Source organism: Triticum aestivum, chromosome 5D (assembly GCF_018294505.1).
Source record: "Triticum aestivum cultivar Chinese Spring chromosome 5D, IWGSC CS RefSeq v2.1, whole genome shotgun sequence".
NCBI lineage: Eukaryota > Viridiplantae > Streptophyta > Magnoliopsida > Poales > Poaceae > Triticum > Triticum aestivum.
This window is the reverse complement of record NC_057808.1, coordinates 43,405,515-43,419,612: the sequence shown is the minus strand read 5'-3', so window position 1 is coordinate 43,419,612 and position 14,098 is coordinate 43,405,515. Positions and strand designations below refer to the sequence as shown.

At 46.3% G+C, this 14,098-nt stretch overlaps 1 protein-coding gene across 1 annotated transcript; it reads right to left on the bottom strand.

Moving 5' to 3' along the window:
- Positions 1–4,197: 4,197 nt before the first annotated feature.
- Positions 4,198–6,048, bottom strand: LOC123124233 (BTB/POZ and MATH domain-containing protein 1-like). Its single transcript, XM_044544894.1, has one exon. It carries the CDS (start codon positions 5,544–5,546, stop codon positions 4,437–4,439), a length of 1,110 nt encoding a protein of 369 aa, XP_044400829.1. The 5' UTR covers positions 5,547–6,048; the 3' UTR covers positions 4,198–4,436.
- Positions 6,049–14,098: the final 8,050 nt, after the last annotated feature.

The window sequence follows — 14,098 nt, the reverse complement described above, 5'->3', positions numbered from 1 at the left end:
CCACAAAAAATCCAGCCCAAGATTGGCTCTGGCCCATCTGGGCGAACCGAACGAACCAATCTGACGGCCCGGTATCCCACTTGAGGCAAAAAAACTTGCGCAGCCAACCGAGCTAGCCTGCGTTGTTGTTTAAGGTTGAGATTGACTCATATAATAGATTGTCCCACCTCGCTCTCCCACATTCAATCGACTCAATTTATATATGTTTTTGTGTTTCTTGGTTGTCAGGAAGCCATCTCGGAGATCATTACAGAAAATAAAGGATAGAAAAGGCGCTAATTAACAGGAAAGCGAGGCAATTAATCTTCCTATATGATGTGGGCTACTAAATGGGGCGCCATTTTGGCTAATTAACTGGAAAGCGAGGTAATTAATCTCCTCTATTATGATATGGGCTATTAAATGGGACAAAGAGGTGACAGAAAAGGAAATAGGAAAGAAATTGGAATCCTAAGAGATATATTATCTAATCTAATTTGAGAAGGATATCTCTTGATAGAGAAGAACTAAGGAAGGAAATCAGGATCCTAAGCAATATAAGAAGGACAGAGAACCAGAATACTTCCTGCTTATTTAAGGGCATAATTTAAGGAGAAAGATGCACGTTGATTAACGTTGCTGTATGCGCCGCCCCTGATTAAATGAGAAGGAAAAAAACAGAGGACAATTGCCGGTGGAAAGGTGTTCAAAAAATGAAGTCTCAAGCAAAAGAAAGTGATGGGGTTTGATGGTTGTTTGTGTCCGTGACGAACTCCATCCCGTTAGGATTACACAATGTTAGACTTATATATATATACACAGCTTACCGTGCACACAAGGGAAGCATTGTCTTGACGTCCTGTGAAATACTTGCACACGGACGTAAAATACAAAACAATTTTTTTTCTAGTACTGTTGATCTCGCCTATATACGTGTTTGCATAATAAACCATCGACACCGAAAAACATTTAGAAGTCATGGCCATAGAGTCAGATCTCAGTAAAGTTGTTGTTCCGGACAAGAAAGAAGATGCCATGCTTAACGTCTCTGAAGATGGACGTGCTGGAGGTATGGAGGAACAACTGTGTCCAGGTAAAATAACTTCAACAAAAGTATTGCATGTACGATATTTTTATTGTCCGATGTTAGTAACGCATTAGGCTTGTCACCATTTATAGACGTCTCATCTACATCATTGTATTTTTATTGTCCGATGTTAGTAACTCATTAGGATGATTAATGTGCCAGTGTGATATGTTTTCTCACTATTTATATATAGACGTCTGGTCTACATTGTCGTACTGAAGTTAGACAAAAAATTGTCATATGTATATCAGTGCTGTTACTTCAATATCATTAGGATGGTTAATGTGCCAGTGTGATATGTTTTCTCACTATTTATAGACGTCTGGTCTACATTGTTGTACTGAAGTTAGACAAAAAAATGTCATCTGTATATCAGTGCTCTTACTTCAATATCATTTTCCTATTTTTCTAAATTGGATCTAGGAATAACACGACACTATATAAACACATATATTCTCATGCTAATGTCCAGCGTACTTACTGTAACTTATAAGTAGGAGTAGCTCCTATGTTCTATTTATGATGCAAAATCTAATCTGTTTTTTTAATGAATAACATATTTAGATAATATAAAAAATTCTCATGCAGACAAGCAATTGGGGTCGCGATCTCCGGTCATGGATGCCAGGGAAAAAAGAAGGAGAAAAGACAGAGAGCGGTATGCAAGGATGACCAATGAAGACAAACGGGGAAAACTAAAAAAGAGTCGTGAAGCCTATCAGCAAAGCAAAAAAAAATAAAGATTCAACCCATTTGCGAAAAAAAATGCACACAGGGGAGGAAGAAATATGCAAATATCGAGCCAACACAAAAGGCAAAAAGATGTGCACGAGAAAGACAGAAATATGCAAATATGCAGCCAGAACAAAATAAAGCTAGGATAAAGCAAATTGCAGCTAACCGTGAGTTGAAGCGCAACACACCATGCAAAGATTCAATTGCGATGGTTCACCCTGCATATATCGCAACAGAAGAGGAATTCTGTAAATCTATACGACAAAGACTTCATGGTTAGCACATACACAACATGAGCATATATGCATGGACAACCAGCGAAGTATACAACATTTTTACTATCTCATGTCAGTAACTCAATACAGGTGCTACGTGTACAACATTTTTATTGTGAGTATGATGGTTAATGTCTTGGTATCTTATGATTTGTCAATAGGCATCGGCGGCCCTATCTACATAAGTTTGCAATGCTCTCACTTTAAATAATATATGAAAATCCTTTGAATTAGTAATTAAACTCTTGAAAAATTTACTTCAAAGTCAAGAAAATAGGCATTCAGCTCAAGTCCTACATGCGCCCCTTCCTCTCCAACAGCAACCCTCCTTCCACCATTTGTTTGTCCCACTCCAAAACTCTTCCATGCACAACACATCTTTGACCCTAGGGCAATGAGGAGTTGAAGGAGGCACCGCCAGATGAAATGAGTATCGTTCTTTACATCTTTGCCCCATGGTTCGGACAACGAAAATTCTAAATGCTCTAATTGAACTAAAGATTGTTCTTCGACTAAATTATCCATGTTTGAAATAAATAAATTAAATTAACCCGTGGCAATGCACGGGCATGTTTGCTAGTAAAACCAATCTATGCTACTATCAAGTGATCTCATTACTTCCTTTTAGTCTGGCAAGGTACCATGTAACGGGATAGAAGTATCTATTAAGTTGATTGATTCTAAATCAGTCACATATATATGGTTTGAATACTCGGCTTGCTCTCGCCTTTTGCGCCAATGGGTCATCTAATTTCGTCAAAGACCATATGAGTTACACCTGTCTGCGGGAAGGTCTCAAGTTAACAATATCCGCCAAACCATAGTACTATCTTAAATTACAGATGTTAAGATTCCCAAATCACAGTTTGATACAGTAATAGAGTAGTAAAAACATTGGAATGGGATCTCGTGCCATCTTCATTACCTCATGATTGAATGGTTGTATGATTATGCAGAAGAAAAGCGTACCATTCGTCCAAAGAGGTTAGAGTGGATGATTTTTTTTCCTACGAAACCTAATACAAAGGAATCATATGAATAAAATGATTTGCATTTACACGAATCAAACAATCCATATAGGAAAATCTTCTAGGGATAAGAATCCTCTAAAAATCTTTCGAATAAAATAGGCCGTTAGCTAATAGGATTTACGGCCCTACATAAAGACATGGTTTATCTCAGTTTTTTTAGGGAAGACTATCATGGCTAGCTTTATTAATGTCAAAACATGCTTAAATCGAGCTTGCTGAGCTCGTCCAACCAACTAAATGAAGTCTTATACTATAATAAGAGAAGTTAGCTAGCAAATGAGCCGCTTGATTACATGAACGATAACAATGCTTAAAGATGACCCTCCTGATCAAGGTACTAATATCCACACACTACAAAAATTGCAACCGCCGAGACCCACCATCTAGTTTGTCCATTGCAAAAATTGATCACCTGTAGGGAGTCTGATTCTGCCTCTAACCGGTTAAAGCCAAGAGAATTAGTGAAAACAAGCCCATCCCTCATAGCCATTGCTTCTGTGGTAATTACGTCCGCTGCGACTGAGACAAATTTGCATTGGGCCGCCAAGAAAGTTCCTTTATCATCATGAAGTATGGCAGCCGTAGCCCCACCCCCTCATCTGGGAAGAAAGCTGCATCAACATTTAGCTTAACGAAACGAGGATCCGGTTTGCTCCACTTATTTTCAGCTAAAAACTCAGTTCATGGCTAAAAACTGTGCGCTTGGGATCACTAAACAAAGGACGAGCAACATAAGCTAAGAAAGGTTTAGATCACTTCAATCAAGCAAAACTCCTATGCCAAACTCGGATACTAGAGAGGTGATATTTTCACTTCCGGAACATGACAAATAGGGATACATCGTGCCTAAACTTCGGCTGGTTTGTACACGCATGCATGTTCTAACTAAGAATAACTAAAAGGATTGCAATCAAAATAGAGATACAACACGCGAAAAAAAGACTCGTCTCCACACACACCAATCGAAGTACTAAAAGGATTGCAATCAAAATAAAGATACAACACGCGAAAAAAGACTCGTCTCCGCACAGACCAATCAAAGTGCATACAAAAAACACGGCATTAATGCAGAATCCAAAAGTGCCAGTTCTACCTGCATATATAGAATAGATTGATACTAGCAAAATATACACGAAATTTACTTGAGATATGATCGGTAGTACCCAAACATGCAAGTACTAATTAAAATTGCCCTAAGAATAGCCTTGGCTGCTGTTAGCTCAATAGGCAAGAGTCTGGCAGTCAGCTCTTTGAGGGCACACACTAAAAAGATAATAAGTTTACTTCATACATGATATGATCATCAGTACCCACACACACAAGTACTAATCAAATTGACCTGATGATATCCTTGGCTGCTATCAGCTCAACAGGCAAGAATCTAGCAATGAGCTCTTTGAGAGCAGACGGGCAACTGCTTTTGAGATGCTGGTAACCATCACTTGCGATCATTGCCTCCAAATTGGAAGGAGAAGCGAGGAACTCAAAGCAAGCCTCCTTGAGTCCATGGCAGTTATGCTGGTCGGCCAAAGCCAAACTCGTGGCAACCATTTTGGTGTCAATGTGATTGCACAACTTCTCTTCGCATATCAGCTTCAGTCTCTCGATGTTGTATCTGTCTGCCGCTACAAGTAGATGGCTAGCTATCACAGCTTCATCTTGTATTGCATCTTGATGAGTGCTCTCAGGGAGTGAGTCCGTGTAGATGAAATGGAGCAAGGACTTGAACACATCAGCTTCTGTATCATCAATTTCGATCGGCTCACCAGATTTCTCCCTCATGGCACCAAAGAGCTCCGCCTTGAAGACTGGTGAACGAGCAGCGAGCACGGACCTATGGGCCGAGAATATCTCTCCACCGACTCGAAAGACCACGTCTGCCCCATCCTTGCTATTCAGTAGGCCACCGAGCTGCTGATGCAAGTTGCTTGGAGGAACCACAACATACTGAATTGTATGCGTCTCTTCGCTGCGGATCTTCTTCGCGACAGTGACCTCGCACCTGATTCTGAAACTGTCGCCACTTAGATGAACTGATCTCTCCAAATCCTTCTGCTTGATGAAATTAGCAAAACCCCAATCTGAACCTTTGCTGGGGAAGATATGTGGTGACACAGATTTGATGTATGAAGGCACTGGTTCTCCACCCTTGTCAAGAACACTGAAGGTGAATTCTGCATTCACATCTTTGGCACCAGCGGAATCAAGAACCAGATAAACAGATATGAACCCAGGCGCGTAACCATCTGCATACTTGTTACCGTTTGGGTAATACTCCACAACCCAGTTATGATCTCCGACCATGAAAGGGATAGATGCCTTGCATTTGCCAGTCTTGAGCAACTTCTTGGTTCTTGAGTACCCATCGATCTTGATCACATGTGTCCCTGTTTCTTCTTCAGCTACAATTGCGGACGTGACCTTCCGGCGCTTCGCCATTATGGGGTCGGGCTGAGGTAGCTAGGATGTAAGACTGGCAAGGCAAGATGGGAGGTTTGCCTTTGTTTATATACAGCTGACTAACGAGGAATGGGTTAAATGTCGAGAAGAGACATATTGACCGACGAGAAACAGCCCACCTGCGGGGGCTGCGCGGTCGAGGATGAGGACGAGGTAGACAGGTGGGAAGTGGCGACGAGCAGGCGGATGATGGAGTCGGTGTCTCCCGCAGACCCGGTGAGGAGCAACGCGAGCGCGGTAGGGGCCGGACCAGTGAAGGAGGAGGCGTCGGCTGGGAGCGGCCCACCGCGCACTGTGGGTAAAGCTGAGGGGGAGAAGGGAGAGGTCGGGGATGAAGCCGGCACGGCGAGATCTGAGAAACTGGAGAGATGTGGGGGAAACTGACTAGGGTACCTGTACCTGGGGTGGAGATCAGGAGAGATCGATGTGTGCGCCGCCAGCTTCGAGAAGAACAGACAAGGGAGAGGACAGAGAGGTGGGGTGGTGGTGACCGGGGAAGGGTTTCTCCTTTAGGGTTTTTACTTTTTATAGGGTCATTTAGGTTTTATTTTTGGAAAACGCTTATCAGACGGTTGATAATCACCCACGCGTCCGCCGCCTCGGTTGTGCGACATGCGTCCCCTACCGCCTCGGTTGTGCGACACGCGTCCCCAATGGACCCCACCACCACGTCTTTTGGAACAGCACGCCTTAGTCTACCTTATCCCCATCTCTCTCAATCTTTTCGTCCTGAATAAGCACCACAAGGGAGATGCTCTCCAGTATCATGGGCGCCCATGCCCGCCGCCGGCCCACTCTGATAGTCGTCGTTCACCGGCGAGGCAGGGCTTCGCCGCCCCACTTTCATCCCTCCTTTTTTCTTTGCCGCCTCTTGGCAACAATGCATGAGATCCGTGCGGCCCGGTCGTCATTCCAGCGGCGTGTGGTGTAGCAAACGGCTACTCCGTCGGTGTTGTCGGTGTCCGGGGAGCCCTCCCTGCTAGATCCTCCCAGCCCTGAGTGGCATGTTTCTGAAACAAACCTCTTGTTGCAATAGTCAACGGTGTTTCTGAAACAATGCTCTTGTTGCAAAGAGGGACCATACGCAGAGATGCTTTTTGCAATGTCGGTCATCAATGTTTCTGAAACAAAACTCTTATTGCAATAGTCAATGATGTTTCTGAAAACAAAACTCTTTTTGCAATAGTCACTGATGTCTCTGAAAACACATTCTGAAGGCTTAATATTGCCACCAAATGCCAAAAAGGAGACATCTGCCCTATTTTCTCCAACACTCTGTTGTGAGTTGTTGCAACAATGCCACCGCGCTTGGGAATAAATTCTTCCCTAGCGGCTTGCGAGAGAAAAAGAAGCATTAGAAATTGTAAATGCTCGAAACTCACTCAAGCAAAGCTTTGCTCCTGAACGACTGCAGATGATGCTGGCAACATCCGCTCCCCACGCTCACATCATGGTTTAAATCCTCGCAGTAGCCGCCATAGACTCTCGCTGCATCCACGGCCAGCACTCGTAGCATCCATGATTGACCCTCGTAGCTACCTCTCAGCCCGGCTTGGAGCATGGCATGGACACCAGCGTCAGTCAACTCCCTGTACTATCGGAGGCGGCAACTCGTTTTCTGGTGTGCACTTTTTTTGGGCAAAGCAAAATGTCCAACCCAAGCTTCACATGCAGCATCAGCAAGGCCACCATACGTGGTTTCTCCGTGCGCAGCACCGCATGGGCCTCCTGCGCTGCTGGATGTGCTACCAAGTGCAGCACTTGTGCTTGGGTTGCACCCCACTGGCACGTCCCCCGCTGCTAGACAAAAACTGCCTTCGGGCCTTTCATGCATGGCACACTGGCCACGACCGCCACTGCAACCTGCTAGTGTTACGCACACGTCCGCTGAAACACTTGCACATGTGGCCGGTCTTGCTTCACGCGCGTATAACTTCGCACCAACATCAACAGTAATTGCACTTGTGTATGTTGTTTCTTGGTGGACTCCCGGTACCACGTACATCTTTATTTTTTTTGGACACGTCGCACGAAGACTGCTTCTCCATGATCGAGCACACGCGGCAATTGCTACTTCCGCTGCAGCAAAGTTGGCACTTATGCCCATAACATAGACCTAAGTTTCGGAATTACCCCCTGTCCGTAACGTCGACATGAGTTTCCGAACCATGATCTTGAGAGTGAACTTTTTCTTCACGGAGCACAACAATTTTTTTAGCCGACCTAGATCCACCTTGTTCACGAGTTCGCACATCAACATCATGTCACTTTCATCACCTTGTTGTGCCATGAGCGCCTCCTCCTTCGGGGGATTCTTGCACTCCAACTTGAAGTGCCCGAGCAGATTACAGTTGTGGCAGCGGATTTTCCTCTTGTCAGACCTTTTCTTCTTTGGCTTATTCGACTGTTCGTCGGTGTCCTTTGCGGGACGGTACTTTCCGCCGCTACCAAACGCCTTGTCGAAATTGTTCTCCTTGGAAACCATCACCTGCCACTGAGCACGTGTAAGCATCAGGTACTCACACTAGTAAAAAACAGGGCATTGGTTCGGCACTCGTAATACCATTAATCCCGGTTCGCTCACGAACCGGGACCAAAGGAGGCAACTGTCCCGGTTCGTGAGCCCGGGGGCCGGCCGGGCCACGTGGGCCATTGGTCCCGGTTCCACGCACGAACCGAGACCAATGCGCCTCGCCCCTGGCCCATGACCATTAGTCCCGGTTTGTGCCACAAACCGGGACTATAGGGTTGGTCCTCGTTGCGGTCAGAGTTCAGTCCCACCTCGCCAACCGAAGGGCGCTCACACCGGTTTATAAGCCCATCCCTCTCTGCCTTGTTGAGCTTCTCTCAAAGTGAAAATAGATGCCTTATACAGGGAATTTGACCTAAATTCAGAGTAAATTTCTTTGAAATTTATTATAGGCGCATCTATGCTCATTCTTTTATGTTGGGGTTGGCGATCTTTACAGACTTTTTGTGTGTTGAATATGCACCATTCAAAATCAGTCTCTGCTTTGAATGGTTCATTTTGAACACACAAAAAGTCTGGAGTTCAAATAAGTTCAAGAAAATGAAATCCCTTTGTAACAGATGAGTTTTCGTCCGAAACCCTGATACTTCGAAAGAGATTGTCCATTTTGTTCACGAAGTGCATCCAGCTTTTGCCGTAACCCTCTCAACTTTTTAGCACATGCTATGTGGGTGAAATGATGATGCCATGCCAACTTTCAACCTTTTCAGAGCTCATTTGTAGGGTTTTTCAATTTCAGGGTCATTTAGCTAAAAACAATCCGTCACTGCATGAAAAATAACAAATGAAGTCAGAAAGGGTTGAAAATTGATGACGTGGCTTTGAATGGTGCATTTTGAACACACAAAAAGTCTGGAGTTCAAATAAGTTCAAGAAAATGAAATCCCTTTGTAACAGATGAGTTTTCCTCCAAAACCCTGATACTTCGAAAGAGATTGTCCATTTTGTTCACGAAGTGCATCCAGCTTTTGTCGGGACCCTCTCAACTTTTTAGCACATGCTATATGGGTGAAATGATGATACCATGTCAACTTTCAACCTTTTCAGAGTTCATTTGTAGGGTTTTTCAATTTCAGGTTCATTTGAAATGCTTATCAATTTTAGGGTCTTATAGCTCAAAATAATTAGTAAATGCATGAAAAATAACAAATGAAGTCAGAAAGGATTGAAAAATGATGATGTGGCTTTGAATGGCGCATTTTGAACACACAAAAAGTCAGGAGTTCAAATAAGTTTTAAAAAATGAAATCCCTTTATAACAGACGAGTTTCTGCACTACTAGGAAAAGGGCTATAGATGGAATGGCCACTAATGGCGCACCAGACATGTGGTGCGTCACTACTATATAGCAGTGGCGCACCATGTGCTGGTGCGCCATTAGTGTGAAAGACACTAACGGCGCACCAGACAGACGGTGCGCCATTAGTAACAAATTTTTTTTCCAAACATACTAATGGCGCACCAGGGCACAGTGCGCCATTACTAGTTCTAACTAGTAATGGCGCACCAGCCACATAGTGCGCCACTACTATATTTTTTATTTTTATTTTTTTGCAAAACTACTAATGGCGCACCAGGGAACAGTGCGCCATTACTAGTTTAAACTAGTAATGGCGCACTGTTCCCTGGTGCGCCATTAGTGTTTTTTTTTGCAAAACTACTAATGGCGCACCACCAGCAGGTGCGCCATTAGTAACCAGGGTTACTAATGGCGCATTAGGTGGTGGTGCGCCATTAGTAACCTGGGACGAGCTAGATATTTTGGACAGCCACACCTACCCACTCACTTTCCCCACTTCATTCTCTCCACCTCCTCCTCCAAGCTTGTCTCGGCTGCCTCCTCCTCCTCACCTCATTTGCACCATAAATTCATCCAAATTAAGTGGTTAAATTACCTTTTTTTGATAGGTAAGTAAGGGGGAAGCTATCTTTATGTTGTTCTCCCTCTCGAACAACGTGCACATGCACTTTTTATGGCCTAGCTAGATCTATGTATGTTTGTGGTTGCATATGTTGTGGTGTTGCATATATGTTTGTGTTTGCAGGTACCGGTATTTGAAATGCGATAGTTGCCAATATTTTGCCGGAATGTTGATTCATTTCCGTTTCGGCGAGAATTTTGGCACTATGCATTCTTTTTGGTCCTATTTTTAGGGAAAGTCATGCCAAATTTTTTCTTGGTTCTAAAATATCGTTTTGCTCTACCCCGCAGGCGACCATGGTCCGCACGATGACCGAAGGCATCGTGAATAGGTTTTTGAGCTCCGCGAAGGCCGAGATGCTTGAAAAGAACGAGACGGAGATAAGATGTCCGTGTCGAAGATGCAAGCTGAAGAGCCTTATTGCGGACCCGGATTCCGGGCAGGTGCGGGACCACCTGCTCTTGCGTGGTTTCATGGATGGCTATCGGTGGCAAGGTGATGAAGATGACTATGAAGTCGTCCATGGGGGTCGGGCAAGAAATGAGGATGGGCAGCAAGACAACCACCGCGGCTCGGGCGGGCGAGAAGACGAAGAATCTCCAGGACATGATCACGACGGTGATGCTGTACACAGTCATCATGTAGAAGATGCCGGACATGATGATGAGGAAGATGCGGGAGCAGACGAAGGGCATGATCATGAAGATGAAGATGCCGGCGGAGCAGACGACGATGGACCATCGATGGGCTGGGTGCAGGACCCTCATATTCAAGAGCTGCTTCTCAAGCAGACGGATAACGCAAGAGCTGCCGCCCGAGAGAAAGCCAAGCTGGATCAACTGGAGATAGACGCGGTTACTCCATTGTATGAAGGATGCAGGCCCGAGGATACCCGCCTGAAAGTAACGCTCATGGCTCTGGAGATGAAGGTAAAACACAAAATGACCGACGCATGCTTCGACGAGAACATGTCATTCTGGCACGAACGTCTTCCCAAGGGGAACAAGTGCCCGACCAGTTTCGAGGAGGCGAAGAAAATCGTGTGTCCTCTGGATTTACCGCACGTGAAATACCATGTGTGCATGAACAATTGCATCATTTATCGGGACGAGCACGCGGAGTCTACCATATGTCCGGTGTGCGGCGTCACTCGATACAAGAAGAGGAAGAAAGCTCCTCGAAAAGTGGTGTGGTACTTTCCGATCACTCCTCGTCTGCAGCGGTATTTCGCGGACCCTAAGGTAGCAAAGCTCCTGCGTTGGCACGCGGATAGGGAGGAGAAGAAGCGAGAAGATGACGCAAATGATCCGGAGATAAATAAAAAAGACAAGATGCTGAGTCACCCTAAGGATGGGAGCCAGTGGCAAGCGTTGAACTTCGAACACCCAGAATTTGGGAAGGATCCAAGGAACATCGTGCTGGGCGCGAGCACCGATGGAGTCAATCCGTTTGGCAGCCAGAGAAGCACACATAGCACCTGGCCTGTGTTTGTGTGGATGTACAACCTTCCCCCCTGGTTGTGCATGAAGAGGAAGTACATTCACATGAGTATGCTAATTGAAGGGCCGAAACAACCAGGGAACGACATCAATCTGTATCTGGGGCTGCTGAAAGAGGAGCTAGACACGCTGTGGAAAACGCCAGCCAATACGTGGGACGCCGCAGAGAAAGAATATTTCCCTATGAGAGCCGCACTGCTCACGACGGTGCACGACTATCTCGGTTACGGATATCTCGCGGGGCAGGTGGTCCACGGATTTTCTGGATGCGTCAGGTGCATGGATGACACAACGTATCGCCAGCTAGATAGAGATCCCGGGTCTTCGAAAACCGTGTTCATGGGACATCGAAGGTGGCTTCGCGACGATGACCCGTGGAGGAAACGCAAGGATCTGTTCGATGGTGAAACCGAACCCCGAAGACGCCCGCGTACGAGGAGCGGCGAGGAAATAGACGAGCTGTTGAAAAATTGGAAAGATTGCCCACTGCCGGGAAAGAAGCAAAAGGCGCCAGAGCCGGGAAAGAAGCGAAAGGCGCCAGAGCCGCTGCTGAAGGTATGGAAAACGAGGTCTGTTTTCTGGGACTTGCCGTACTGGAAGATCCACCGTGTGCCTCACAGCCTTGATGTCATGCATATCACGAAGAACGTGTGCGAGAGTCTGCTTGGTACCCTGCTCAACATGCCAGAGAGGACCAAAGATGGGCCGAAAGCAAGGGCAGACTTGAAATCAATGGGCATCAGGGAGGAGCTTCACGCTAATGATGATGATGATGATGAGGCGAAGCAGGACACGGAAAGTCGTCGCAAAGGCAAAAAGGCCAAGAAGACCGGAAATGACTTCCCTCCCGCGTGCTTCACTCTAAGTCAGGAGGAGATCGATCAGTTTTTCACCTGCCTCGTAGGAGTAAAACTTCCTTACGGTTACGCGGGGAAGATAAGCAGATACCTAGACTCAGCGAAGCAGAAGTTCAGCGGGATGAAGTCTCACGACTGTCACGTGCTGATGACGCAGATACTTCCAGTTGCAATCCGTGGGATCATGGACGCGCACGTCCGTGAAACGCTATTTGGCCTATGCAACTTTTTCGACGTCATCTCTCGGAAGTCGGTTGGCGTGAGGCAACTCAGAAGGCTACAGGAAGAGATCGTGGTGATACTATGCGAGCTTGAGATGTACTTCCCGCCCGCATTCTTCGACGTTATGGTGCATCTGCTGGTCCATATCGTGGAGGATATCATCCAACTCGGGCCGACGTTCCTGCACAGCATGATGCCGTTCGAAAGGATGAATGGTGTCATCAAAGGATACGTTCGCAACATGTCACGTCCAGAGGGAAGCATAGCCAGGGGCTTTCTGACCGAAGAGTGCATCTCCTACTGCACGAATTATCTAGGCATCGAGAACCCCGTTGGTCTGCCCGTCAACAGGCACCTCGGCAGGCTCGCTGGATGGGGTCACCGTGAGGGTCGCCGCGAAATGCATGTCGACTTCGATGGTCGACTCGCCGACTTTGAAAGAGCAAACCTAGTCGCGCTACAACACATAGACGTGGTCGATCCTTGGGTGGTAGAGCACAAAACCTTTATTGAGAAGACGTACAATGACCGAGGCCAACAGAGGACGGACGGAGATATAATCAAAGAGCACAACTCATGTTTCACGCGTTGGTTCAAGCAGAAGCTTCTGTCGTACCCTTTACATGAGGATTCTTCCGCGGAAGAACAACTCATATTCGCCTTGTCACAGGGCGCCGAGCACAACCTGATGACGTATGAGGCGTACGATATCAACGGCTACACATTCTACACCGAGGACAAGGACATGAAGAGCGATGGTTATCAGAACTCCGGGGTAACGATGGAATCCTACACCGGTAACGACAAGGACAGATACTACGGAAGGATCGAGGAGATCTGGGAGCTGAGCTACGCTGGAGAGAAGGTCCCGATGTTCCGTGTCAGATGGGCCAAGAGCGTCATAAAAGAAGACCGGTATTTCACCACCATGGTTATACCCGAAGCCAAATCCAAGACCGCAGGCGCGAACGTCACCGCGAAAAATGAGCCATGGGTACTGGCTTCCCAAGTGGACCAATGCTTCTTCATTACCGACCCGTCAAAGCCCAGTCGTGTTGTCGTGAGGAGAGGCAAAAGGAAGATCATCGGAATGGATGGAGTCGCCAATGAGCAAGACTTCGACAAGTACGGCGACCCGAAGATGGAACATGACGACGACGATGAAGTATCAGCATACACCACAAGAAGAAGCAGGACCACCCTACCTAAAGGACGTCCGTTCAAGAGAAGAACTCCATTTACGAAAAATAAGGGCAAGAAGATTGTGAACAGATAGCTAGCTAAGATCGATTGTATTTAAATTGTATCCTTCATTTCTCGATTGTATTTCATGGGCACTTTTTGAAGTCATGAATATTTTTAAATTTCATGGACACTCGATCTCGATCCCCCTCCATCTCGATCGCTATCCCACCTCGCCAGATCCGGCCCCCCTCGCCGCCGAGCACCCCCCGCACCCTCTACCCCGCTCCACTGGCCGCCGTCGCCGACCCCCCGCACC

What these genes read in the sequence shown, in the direction of transcription:
- LOC123124233 (XM_044544894.1), bottom strand. Translation starts at nt 5,546, where the DNA reads ATGGCGAAGCGCCGGAAGGTCACGTCCGCAATTGTAGCTGAAGAAGAA.